Below are 13414 nucleotides of genomic sequence, written 5' to 3'. Positions count from 1 at the left end.
CTAAGGTCGTCTGCTGTTGAAACAATAGAGCCTGGATTTGAACCCAATCTGTCTGACTGGATACTGTGGTCTTTGCATGTAGCATACTGCTTCTCTGGAGATTTCCACGGTTGAGTCAAAGTGGAGAAATCATAGAATTTCTTGATCTTGAGAAATTTCCGAGAAGCCTTGCCTCAGTGTTGTGATGACTTGCCATAACAGGAGAAAAACAACAACAAAAAATAGGTTCAGTTTTGCTTGGCAGTGATTCCTTTTTGTATGCCTGCTTTTAGAGCATATAGGACCTCAGCATGGACTGGCGTTAATCTGTTTAAAAAAGGAAATAGCTTTTATATACTTGTTGTTAACAATAGCATTGGTCTTGGTTAACAAAATTGGCTTGATAAGCCAGATTGACTGGTTAGATTCAAATGTATAACATGAGCATATTATGGTGGCTACTTAACCAATATTGAAAATTGTGTTCTTAATGAGATGTGGACCAGATAATGGGTGAGATCCAAGCTGGTGTTAATTAGATGATCTGGCTGGCTCTTCTGTTGATTGAAGATAGTGAAGAGACTAAGACATTAAAATAAAGTATGTCCTTTAGCCTGTGAGCAATAGCTAAAGCATTTCTTTTTAATATCCTAACTTAGTGTGCTCACAATGCCATTCATTTCCAGAACTGGTAATTTGTTATATTCAAGGGTATTAGTTAATTATATTAAAAGTTATATTTAACATTTAAAATAATACCAAGGTTTTTTTTTTAATAGTAAAAACACTTATAATTTACAAATTGTATTTTAGTGAAAAGATTTTGTATTTTCGGGGCGCCTGGGTGGCTCAGTTGGTTAAGTGACTGCCTTCGGCTCAGGTCATGATCCCGGAGTCCTGGGATCGAGTCCCACATCGGGCTCCCGGCTCAGCAGGGAGCCTGCTTCTCCTTCTGACCCTATCCCCTCTCATGCTGTTTCTCTCTGTCAAATAAATAAATAAACAAAATCTTAAAAAAAAAAAAAAAAAAAAAGATTTTGTATTTTCGTTTGCTGTGTCTATTAATGCAGTTGATTAAATAATACCTTTGTGGTTCTAGAAATCTGGATCCTTACAATTTGGCGGAGTGTCCTTGGCAGTAGCTATTTCTAGAAATGCAAGTTGACAGTTCCTACTAGTTGACACTGACCGATGTGAATGTCATCATATGTGGACACTGGAGAGTTTGGGGTGGAGGTAACAAAAGAAAAATGGGTTTGAGAAAACACACAAACTCTGTGGTGTTGGTGTTACTTATAGGAGATTTGTTTCTCTCTTCTTTCAGACTGGTCGAATCGACAAATCCTACCCTACAGTATGTGGCCACACAGGACCGGTGCTTGACATAGACTGGTGCCCACATAACGATCAAGTCATTGCCAGTGGCTCAGAGGACTGCACGGTTATGGTAAGCTCCCAGGGTGTGGCATGCACACAGGCCAGTGAGACCCACCTACTGCTCCCAAAAAGAGTGTGTGTGTAGGGGCTTGAAAAGCAGAAAGTCAGAGCAGTTTCAGTTGTCCATTGGATTATACACTGATTGAGTGACATGAAAGTGTATCTATAGATAAGCCTCTTGTAAGCCTTTATATCAGAGACCTTGTACTGTATTGTCTTTCTTCTTCTTTTGTACGGGTGTGCATGTGTGCGTGCTTATTGACAGTTGTCACATCTGCTCTGTGGCATTCTGTGAATGCCATTGATCCACAAGTCCTCTCCCTCCCTCAAAAGGAGAGAAAAAACTGCTAGCATGAATGGCGTATTATAGTGGAAGGTTATACATAGAAAATGCCAAAGGTTATACATAAAAAATGGGATATGTAACAGATATTGGGAAATAGTAAAGTTTTGCGATAAGTAAAGTGCTTATTTCCAAGCCAAGGTCAGAAGGTATGTTCTGTCTAGTCGGACCCTCTTAAGAAAGTCTTTTTTATGCACCTACACAAACAACATGAAAGATATTTAAGTTCTTTACATTCCCTCATTTAGATTCCAAAAGTAGATTAGGTGTGAAACCAGGCTTTGGGATACTTTTTAATGTATATTAAATACTTCTTATTCTTGATTATGTTCTTCTTAGCCTTAAAATGTAATTATTAGTTTGGATCAATTCTTAATCCTGGCCCCAAATATGTTGAAAGACTACCGTAAGTACCGATGGGGAGTAGTGCACTGAGAGCAGAAAGAAGTGAAGGTGCTCCCTCGGTCAGTTGCAGGCGGTCTTGTGCATGTCAGGTGCAGAGCTGGGAGACCCACACTACCCTCCTTATTTTCTGTGGACTGAGCCAGACTTAGAGACATTGGAAAGTTTTATTAATTAAAATTATTTTACATAAACACAAATTAATTCCTGACTGTGTCAGTTAAACATTTACCCATTTTTCCTCATGGACTTTTGGCTGAGGATAACTCCTCCTGTGATCTCATAATTTTGGCAGCCAAGTCAGATTATAATGAAATATGCTGCTTTGTTAAAAGGAATTGTTCCGCTTAGTGTGCCTGGCTAAATTGATCATTTTCATGGCGGCAGACACATTTTACTAAGGGAAAGGAACATTATTTAGTCCACTGATGCCAAAATCTTAAACTGAGACTTAACTTTTCCTGAAGAAGTAGGTTTGAGTCATCTAAAAACACCCTTTTTTTAATTACAAAACATGCTAAACAGGGAAGGAAGTTCAGTGAAGGGAATACCCTCTCGCCACCACCCAGGTCAGGAAATAGAACTTAGCCAGCCTTCCCAGACTCTTCCATGTGCTGCATCCCTGTCATAACCCCTCCCTCCCTCCTAAAGTAACCACTACTCCCACTCTTCGAATACTTCCTTCCTTGCTGTTTTTCATGGTTTTAATCACCCCAGCATGCATTTCTAGACACTATAGCTTAGTCTTGCTAGCTTAAAGAACTTAATATGTCTTGTAAGTCTTTTGTAATCTGTAGGTTCCTCCTCCATTGTTTTCTTGTCCTTAACAATGAATCTGAGGAAGAAGCCTGACCTCTGACCTGCATCTAGTTTTTGGTGATTGCACGCTAATGGTGCAGTTCAACATGCTCCTCTGTCCTCTGAACTCCCTGCAAACTGGCAGCTGGATCCTGAAGTGTGATCAGATTCAGGTTCAATCCTTTCAGCAAGACTATAGCTAGTGTTACGTTCTTCCATCAAGAGGCCCGTGATACCGAGATGTCTGGTCTTTGTTCTTTTTTGATTTGTGCAGCTATCGATGCTCACCGCTCAGATCCCACAAATCCTTAGGGGTCACAAAATGGTAATGTGAAATTCTGTTATTTTGTTTTCAGTTTTTAGCTGGTAAAAATTGTAAGGTGATGCCCTCTCTTATCTACTATTTGGTTGCCCAGTAGTACTGTTCATATAGGAAAGTAGGATAGATGATTGATTCTTAACTTTTATTTACCCAGTTTTCAAGATAATGAATTGGTTCTGTCTTTCTCAGAAGATGACCAGTTAACTGGTTCTCCCCACCCACACCCCTCCACCCCCATTTTCATTTCATTTTGAGCTCATGGATTTGAACATATTTCATGGGTTTTGGTTCATTACAATTCTTATCTCAAAGCTTAGGTCATCCAGTCTTTGTTAATGTGAACTTCTTTGAGTTTCCTGAGTTCTTTTGACAAACCCTCGTTTTTGGTAGCTTCCCTGCTATTTGGTATGTTAAGGTGTTCCAGGCTCATCTTGGACATCTCTTCACCCACACTTCATATCAGCCATTTCTCCCAGAAGCTCTGGCTTCTTTTAATGGAAAATGGAATTTCTAGATCAGTTTGGATGCTAGGAATGCTCATTGTTACCATGGTGATGATCATTTGTTTTTAAAGATTTTATTTATTTGAGAGAGAGAGTGAGAGAAAGCATGAGTAGGGGGAGGGGCAGAGGGAGAGGGAGAAGCAGGCTCTCCGCTGAGCAGGGACCCCGATGTGGGACTTGATCCCAGGACTCTGGAATCATGACCTGAGCTGAAGGCAGACCCTTAATCGACTGAGCCACCCAGGCACCCCTTTGATGATCTTTTTTTCTTTTTTTTTTAAGACTTTGCAGTAAATGGGGCTAGAATATACATATATATTTAAGAATAAAATACCTTGTGACTTCATCTTAATATTCCTTGTTCAAATTCTGGACTATCTAGTTTTAACCTAAGCTCTTGAATTTGCAACTTTATCTGTCTTCTTCCACACTGAGAATCCGGGTTCTCAAGGACTCAGAGGGTGAATTAGAGAGCCCTGATCTCACATGCTTTATCATATTATAGATACGACAGACTCAGAGCAAAAATACTGTTATGAGTACTGGTTGATGATTACTAAAAAATAGTTTTAAAAAGCCACAACTTTTTAATCTATGGTATCTCTGTTCTCCCTCTTTAAAAATGATATACTCTGTAATTCCAAGATGACATAGCCATTACATTTAACAGCCTCTCCTTCTTAGTTCCGTAAGTCACTATATTTAGTGCTCTCCGTAGGTCCTTATATCCACCCCTATCTAGTCATTTGGATCCTCTAAAGCTCCTTCCCTAGTAGATTCTAGACCCCAGTATGCTAGAACCCAACCAGAGAGTGCTTCCTTCTGGGACAGGCCCCGCATTGAGGAAAGATTGCAAAGAATGGAATCAAATAGAAAAGGCTCAGGGGAACAGTACTTTTTAAGTCCTTCTATATAGATAGTAGCTCGTCTGTGACCTTTATAGGTTTGAAGGTGAGTTTTTCTGAATATAAAATCCTTGGCTCACAGTTTTTCCTCAGGTATCTAAATATATTATTCCATTTTCTTTTGGCATAAAGTGTTGCTGTCAAAAAAAAAAAAAAATCCAGATAATTTAGTTCTCTCTCCTTTATAAACCATATGTTCTTTTCGCCTAGATGTTCATAAGATTTTTTTTTTTCTTAGAATACAGTAATCTTGCTAGAATATTGTTGGTTATTCTGACTTGGAATTCCTAGGCTGGTGGTATGTTCTTTCAGTATAGGGTTTCAGGACTTTTTTCTCCCTCCCAGGAATGTTTTCTCAGTTATATTCCTTAGTATTTGTTCTATTTTTTTGCTTTGGTTTTCTTCTTCAGGGACTCCTCCTGTTAATCCATATGCTTTGTCTTCTTTACCTGTCTTCAATATTGGTCAGTTTCTCTCCCAACTTTTTTTTGTTGTTGTTCATTTATTTTATTTTATTTTTTAATTAAAAATTTTTTTAAAGATTTTACTTTTTATTTATTTGAGAGAGAGAGCAGAGAAGGAGAGTGACAGAGAGAAGCAGACACCCTGCTGAGCAGGGAGGCCAATGTGGGGCTCGATCCCAGGACCCTGAGACCATGACCTGAGCTGGAGGCAGACGCTCAAAACCGACTGAGCCACCCAGGCTCCCCTAAAAAAAATTAATTGAAGTATAGTTGACACATAGTGTTTGTTACATTAGCTTTAGAACTTTAATCTTTTTTCTGCCTTTTACCTTTTATTTCTTTGGGGGCATTATTATGTTTTTGATAATGTGTTCTTTTTTGGTTAGTCTTCACTTCTAAAGTGATTTTTCTTTTGTTTCTAATTTCAAAAAATTTTTGCTACCTTTTGAGTTTTTCAAGTTCTGATTTTATTTTGTTTTGAAATAGTGATTGTTTTTCTAGTTGAGCACACCTTCTTAGCATTCTTTTGTTGTCTATAGGACACTATTCTGTGCCTGTTCTCTTTGTTTCTTATAGTAATTTGGGGGGCCTTGGCTTTTTTTTCTTTTTTTTTCTTTTTTTTTTTATTTGAGAGAGAGAGAGAGCACAAGAGGGGGGAGTGGGAGAGGGAGAAGCAGACTCCCTGCCGAGCAGGGAGCCCGATGCGGGACTCGATCCCGGGACTCCAGGATCATGACCTGAGCCGAAGGCAGTTGCTTAACCAACTGAGCCACCCAGGCGCCCTTTTTTCTTATTTTTATATGCGTTGTTCCAAAGGTGGCTCAGTTCATATAGCCAACCTAACTTCACAGAGCTCCCCCTTCTTTCCTTTTCAGGTAGTGTTCAGAAACGTGGTGGCTTGCTTTCTGAGATTTCCTGGCCTGCTTTTATTTGGCCTTTCTCATTCCTTTGTCCCTCTATTTCTGTCCTTCTCAGATTCTATTCCAGTCCTTGGAATTTCTCTTTATTGTGGGTCCTGTCTCAGAAAGGAGCCCTTCCTGGTTCACTTCTAGAGTATGGGGTCTAGACTGAGGTCTAGACTGCTCCAGCCCCTTCAGACCTTTGTATTTCTGGTCCCTGTCCCCGCCTGCTGTTGGAGGGGGCAAAACCCTTCCCAGTTTCCACTGCTTCTTTCTCGCTTCTCTCATGCTTGGCTTCCTTAGCATTTAAAAAATAGGGCCTTTGTGAGGAATAGCCCTTTTTATGACTGTAACTCTCTTCACTGCTTCCACTGTTACTCTCAGGTTTGTGAAGCACCCCATTGCTGCCCCATGATTTTTCCACACAAGAGACCCATAATACATAGGTCATATGGCTATTGGTGGTTTTCCTCCTCCCACTTGCATTTGGGGGTTATCACCTAGTTCTGGGTTTTTGTTTTGTTATCTGTTTGCTCTGTGTTTTTACAGAGAGACTTAAGAAGATCCCAAAACTGTGCTTGCCACTGACACCACCATCCTTCCAGAATCTTCTATTCCCTTTTATTGGTATTGCTAGAGTGAACATTTTGTAAGTTAAATAATGCTTTGAGATAAATCCTCTTCCTAGTTTGTTTTTTTTTAAGCCCTTAAGTATGGCACTGATATTTTAATTGTTTAATATCCTCCAAATCATTTGTTATTGTTACTGGAGCAATTACAAGAAGCTTTTATAGCTTAGCAGTTGAAATGAAATTTTAAAGAAATAGTTGATTTTTCCTACCCTACCTTCTCAATACCTCATTTTCCTCTTTGCTCTCCTGAAGGTAAAAGTACACTGTATGATAGACCTATCCGTTTCAAACACAACACCATTTTTTTAAATTTTTACGTTATTATTACTATGATGATGATGATTTTTTAAGTAATCTCCACGCCCACTGTGGGGCTCGATTCATGACCCTGAGATCAGGGGCCACCCACTTTATTGATGGATCCAGCCAGGTGCCCCAATACCATTTTGTTTTTGAAGCAAAATGCTTTCAGTAGTTTCCCAAGCCTAGGCTATTGGTAGTAACCCAGGAGCTACAAATAGTAGGTAGTGTAACAAGGCCTCATTCTAGTAGGAGAAGAATCCCGAGAAAAGCCCAAGATGGGGATTTAGAGCGTGTGTAGGCCGCTTACATGCCCTCAAACTCAGTTGCCTTACGGGTAAAATAATAATAATAATAACAATAACAACAGGAAGGAAGCTATAAATATAAAACGAGTTAGTATTTTTTACAGTGTACCTATAGTGATTTCATAGCAGTAAGAATATCTTTAGCAAATAGTTAAAAAAATACAATAGAACCACTTTGTCAAATGAACTGTAAAAGAATTAAAGTGTTTTTTTTTTTTTTTTAGAAAGAGCACATGCATGCTGTGGGGCGGGGGCGGGGTGGGGGGTGTGTAGCGAGGAGGGGCAGAGGAACAGGATCTTAAGTAGGCTCCATGCCTAGCTCAGAGCCTGTCGCAAGGGCTCCATCACACAACCCTGAGCCGAAATCAAGTCGGACACTCAACAACAACCCAGGTGCCCCTGAATTTATTTTTATTTTTTATTTTTATTATTTATTTATTTGACAGAGAGAGACACAGCAAGAGTGGGAACACAAGCAGGGAAATGGAAGAGGGAGAAGCAGGCTTCCCCGCTGAGCAGGGAGCCCGATGTGGGGCTCAATCCCAGGACCCTGAGATCATGACCTGAGCCGAAGGCAGACGCTTAATGACTGAGCCACCCAGGCGCCCCCCCCTAAATTTATTTTTAAAACTTGTTGTATTTATAGTTCTAATTCCATTAAGTCCTAAGCATTTAAGCATTGATTTAATTTTGCAAGCATTGATTCAGTGACAGGATGTCCTTTTGATTGTAGGTTCAGGCTAATGGTACATTCCTTCATCTTTTACAGATGACTTTTTATTTTTTTTAATTTGTGGGAAAAAAATTAGCTGTATTTCTTGTTATAAGAACAGCAGACAGCACTATACAGTAGACTAAGATTTTCTAAGTAAATTAATTTTTTTTATTAACATATAATGTGTTATTTGTTTCAGGGATACAGGTCTGTGATTCATCAGTCTTACACAATTCACAGCGCTCACCATAGCACATACCCTCCCCAGTGTCCATCACCCAGCCACCCCATCCCTTCCACCCCCCTCCCCTCCAGCAACCCTCAGTTTGTTTCCTAAGATTAAGAGTCTCTTATGGTTTGTCTCCCTCTCTGGTTTTGTCTTGTTTCATTTTTTCCTCTTTTCCCCTGTGATCCTCTGCCTTTTTCTCACATTCCACATATCAGCGAGATCATATGATAATTCTTTCTCTGATTGACTTATTTCGCTTAGCATAATACCCTCCAGTTCCATCCACGTCGTTGCAAATGGCAAGATTTCATTTTTTGGAGACTGCATTATATTCCAGTGTGTGTGTGTGTGTGTGTATATCACATCTTCCTTATCATTCATACAGATGACTTTTTTAAGCAGTCTGAAAGTAAATTATATTGGTGTAGCTTACCTTTAATGTATTACTTTTTGAAGCAGTGTCTTATACTGGCAGAAATCAATTCTATAAATCCTCCTCCCAGAAATTATACTCTGCTTCTAGGTTTTCCAGACTTTTCATACTGTGAGTTCTTTTCTCCAACAATATCTTCTCGTAGAGAGTTTTAAAGGTTGTGGCTACTAAGTATTTGACTTGGGAAAAGTTTAGCCCCAAGAAAATATTACTGTTTTAAATAATACAAAGAGCAGCCAAGTTAAGTTTAGTGAATGATGTTGACTCACTGTTGTTTGTTCCTTATCTGCAGGGAGTAAACAAACACAAATGTAAGAAATGGCCGGTTCAAGCAGTGGGTTGCAGTCATTGCTTCTTCCAGAATCTGGGAGAGGGAAAGATCTTGGAAACAGAGTATTTATCTTACTCGTCTCTGGCTATATGTTCTGAGCGGTCCCAAATGAAGTTCAAATGGACATTTTTCCCTTCTCCCAGATCGGTCTTACACTAGAAGTCAACAGAAGTAAACTCCCTATTTTGCACATCGTTGCTTCTGTGACAGATTTTCCTAATACAGTTTTTGCCTTGAAATAAAAATGGAAGTGATGTTGTAGTTGGTGATAAGAGTGAATTCCTCAGTCATTCTGCAGGTCTTCATGTTATTTCCATTTTGTGCAGATTACATCCGGGCCGTTTGCCAGTGGTTATTATAACCTGGGCACATCAGAAATGAGCTCTCAGTTCTTGATTTTCCCAAAACTAATGTTGTTTTCCACGGCCTGGTTCATTTAGGCAGTTTCTGTAGGGGATTCTGCTGTTTTGCAGCTGCTACAGAGTCTATAAGCCTCTGCCTGTCTCTTCAGATCATCTCTTTTCTTCATTTTCCCTTTGGAATTGGTCTCCTTAGCATTTAAGAAATAGGGCCTTTGGGGGGGAATAGCCCTTTTTATGGCTGTAACTCTAGTGTCTAGACCAGTAGCAAGTTCAAGAGGGGTGATTGAAGTTGGGAAGCAGTGTCTGGAAACGCTTTGTGTGTGCTTTAAATTTGCACTGTGTTTGAGAAACAAAACCATCAATGAATTGCACTTCAAAATTGCTCTTCAAGAGAAACCCAAGTTTCTTAATTTTCATCACTTATTTTTCTTTCTTTTTTTTTTTTTAAGATTTTATTTTTAAGTAATCTCTACACCCAGTGTGGGGCTGGAACTCCAACCCTGAGATCAAGAGTCGCATGCTCTACTGACTGAACCAGCCAGGCGCCCTGTTCATCACTTTTTTCTTATTGGAGCTGTTCTCTCGAGCTGTCCTTTTTCCATTTTCAGAATTTCACATGTTGAAAAGGATTCCAATGATACATTAGTTCCTGAACATGTGCTTCAAGTTATTTTTTTTCCAGAACCATGATGGGTTTTTACTGATTGATTCGCTTTTTCATCTGGAAGCCCTTGGGACTGATTACGTGTTTTTTTTTTTTGTTTTGATTTAAACAAAACATTGCCATAGCAATGTCTAGTCCAAATAGAAAATTTCAGGAATACACAGTATTATTTAAAAAACATAAAGCAAAAAATCAAGTGGAGGAGAGAGATAGCTTGTTATCCTTGCCGTGCTGAGATGCTCAGTCTGGGCACAACAGAGGATGGTTGATGCCTGTTTTCCTCTCTACTCACTGACTTTTTTTCAAAAAAAGCTGTTTGGTTTAGAGTAGTGGCTTTAGCAGCTGAACATGGAACAGAGAAAAGCTAATAGACCTGCATAGAAATCAGAGCTGTTCTCATTTGTGCTGATTGGTCTAGGCATGTACTAGCGCTTTCACACATCCTATCTTGCATGTGAATTAAATAGTTGGGTACAGTGCTGAATTAATTTGAAGACAAGACTCAAAGAAATCCTGGTGTTCACACCTAAAAATACATGCAGGGTCATAGTAAACAGCAAGAAGAATAATCGTGAACATAGTAAGCATTTTTTTTTGGCCAAGCTGTGTTTTCTAAGCCCTTTATGTACATGATTACATTTAATCATTATAACAGCACAGTAAGGCCAAGAGTGTGTCCCATTTTACAGCTTAGAACACCAGCCTAGGCAATAACTGGTTTGTCCAAAGGTCACCCTGTTTGCAGTATCTCACATCAGGGGCGTGCTTCAGGTATGCAGAATGTTTCAGCTCTTCTGATGTGTCCTTTAACGCCTGTATGTAGAGCGGATGCTGGCCCCATATCAAACAAGGAAACTGAAGCTCCCAGAAGTGAAGTCCCTTCTTAATGTGAACACAGCCAGTTAGTGTCCTAGCTCTGTCAGGAGCCCGGGTCTTCTGGCATCCAGGCCAGCATCCTTTCTGCCGCACCAGGCTGTGTCCCAGATTATGCACAAGAAGACTAAACCTGTACCAACTGGGGGTTCTGCTTTGTTGTCCCTGCGCTTCAGGAGGCAAGACCTCTTCAGTCCAAACAGGAAGGCCATTGCCTGGAAGCCTCAGACAACCCTACAAAGGGCAGAGAGCCACATAACAACAGGCCTGTGAGTAGGGCCAGTGGGCACCAGCCAAGCGGCGTGCATGCTTTATATGGAAAAGTTGACAGGTCTTCCAGCTCTTTCCCACAGTCCACAGCGCAGAACACCACCACCTTTATTTACCAGCAAAGGCAAGAGTTCCATCATCTTTTCATTTAGTTTCACAGACTTTTCCAGTCACTGGCACCTCCCACTGTAAATCCTCGGGTCTGTGTTACTCCTTCCTTCTTTCCTCTTCTTCCTGTCACCTAACTCCTGTTCATTGTTAGAGGTCATCTGCCCAGAGTCTTCCTGGATGCACCAGACTGGATAGCAAGAAGGTGACTTCATGGGGCGCCTGGGTGGCTCAGTCGTTAAATGTCTGCCTTCAGCTCAGGTCATGGTCCCAGGGTCCTGGGATCGAGCCCCACATCGGGCTCCCGGCTTGGCGGGAAGCCTGCTTCTCCCTCTCCCACTCCCCCTGCTTGTGTTCCCTCTCTCGCTGTGTCTCTCTCTGTCAAATAAATAAAATCTTAAAAAAAAAAAAAAAGACGGTAACTTCATGACACTTGCATTTTCGTGTAGCCCTTGCCGTATAGCAGCGTAGCTTTGCTTGCACGTGCTGTGTGGGTTCCGGGCACATTACACAGGCAGCAGCAAGGGCTCACACTTGGGAAGAGCCTGCCTTATGACAGGCGTTATTCTAAATACTTTAGACTCTTATTACCACATTGCTTCTCAAAACAACCTGTAGTGAAAACAGATTCATTACTCTTCCCGTTTTATAGATGAGGAAATCTTAAGGCTCAGAAAGTTTAGGTCACTGTCTCCAAGGTTATGCAGCTGATATGGGGCAGAATCAGGAATTGGGCAGTCTGTTCTAGTTCTGGAGCCCATGTTCCTAACCACTGTACTGTTCTGTCTCTGCATCTGACGGGGCACTGACTGAATGCCAGGCACTGTTCTAGGACTTATGTACATGATTAAATGTAATCATGTACATAAAGGGCTTAGAAATCCCCACAGCAGCCCTAGAAAGTATAAGTACTCATGTTTCCTCTGTGCCCAGTGATGTCGAGTTGTTTGCCCAGGACCATCGCTGTAAGTGTCCCAGGCAGGATTTGAACCCTGCGGGGTCTGTTTGGCTCTGGAGCCCATGCCCCAAGCCTCTACATCATACCACTTGTCTTCGATTTTTGGTCTCTTAGAAGTCTCTGCTTTCTGTTAGACTGTAAACCGCTTGACAGCAGACTCTGTGTGTAGTCACCCTTTCCCCTCTTGCCTGGTAATGGGCCTGCCTTAAGTAGAGGCTACTCGAGAGATGTGTTGTGTGAAGGAGTGACCAAGGTGGTAAAATGGGTTAGGAACCATTGACTCTGCTAAGGTGAGATAAAAAAGGAAGAGAGTATCCTCATTTAAAAAATTATGTAATAAATTTTGCTCCATCATTAAAATTTCCTTGCAATCCAAGGAAAACATGGATGGAGGGAGAAGCTAGAGACAGGAAAAGGTGAAGTCCCGTTATGGGCTCTGCTTCACCCTCATATTTAAGATTGGAAATGCTGACTGTAAACAAAGCCTTCCATCACTCCACGCCTCATCAGGGATTTAGAAAACACAGTATTTAATTGTGGTTAGAGTCCTTGCAAGAGAAGCCAGCAACCCGTGGTCGTGGTGCCATCTGGAGATGGCAGGTGGCGTTACTGCTTCTCCACTTTGAAGCCCGGGTCAGAATTCAGCTTGGAAAATGCATTTCCTGTTGAGTCACTGAAGTCCCATTTCATAATTGTTTCTCAGTGACTTCAGGCTTTGATCCAATCAGTTTTCCGTTCCTTCTATTAAAAAAAAAAACCCCAGACCTGCTCTACATTCAGATAGTTAAGTTCAATTTGGAGCTGTTTGACTAATCATAAACCCTTCACTAAAAATAGTGTGTATCCGGATGAAAGCAAACCAATAATGCTGGGGGTGGTAAGCAGATAGCCACACCCCCAGGGAAGAGAGGCACGGGTCAGAGTCTGTTTGGTGAAGAGAGGCAAGGTAGGTTTTCTTGTGCCATCTATGCTTGTTCACAACTGCATTGTTTAAAATTTGCTCAATGATGAGGGTTCAGGGGAAATCAGGTGACATCCTAAGCTTGGGCCGTCAGAAGTCACGTTTGTTTGGCCATGATTGGCGTAAGGGGTTATAATTAGCCTGGGCAGAATTTAGTAAGCGGTTATAGGGTTATATATACTATAACCAGGGTTATAGTTAGCCTGTGCAGAATGAAT

At 40.9% G+C, this 13414-nt stretch overlaps 1 protein-coding gene across 2 annotated transcripts in view; it reads left to right on the top strand.

Moving 5' to 3' along the window:
• The window catches only part of CORO1C (coronin 1C), a 75306-nt gene that overhangs the window by 46721 nt on the left and 15171 nt on the right, over positions 1-13414 (top strand). For both annotated transcript variants that reach the window (XM_032397959.1, XM_032397960.1), the window contains exon 3: positions 1304-1426. In XM_032397959.1, the coding sequence (XP_032253850.1) occupies positions 1304-1426 (123 nt within the window). The remainder of the gene's footprint in view (positions 1-1303; positions 1427-13414) is intronic.

The sequence above is a fragment of the Phoca vitulina genome, unplaced genomic scaffold (assembly GCF_004348235.1).
Source record: "Phoca vitulina isolate PV1807 unplaced genomic scaffold, GSC_HSeal_1.0 scaffold108, whole genome shotgun sequence".
NCBI classification, from domain to species: Eukaryota; Metazoa; Chordata; class Mammalia; order Carnivora; family Phocidae; genus Phoca; species Phoca vitulina.
The sequence above is the reverse complement of the archived record's forward strand: the minus strand, read 5'-3'. Positions and strand labels throughout refer to the sequence as shown.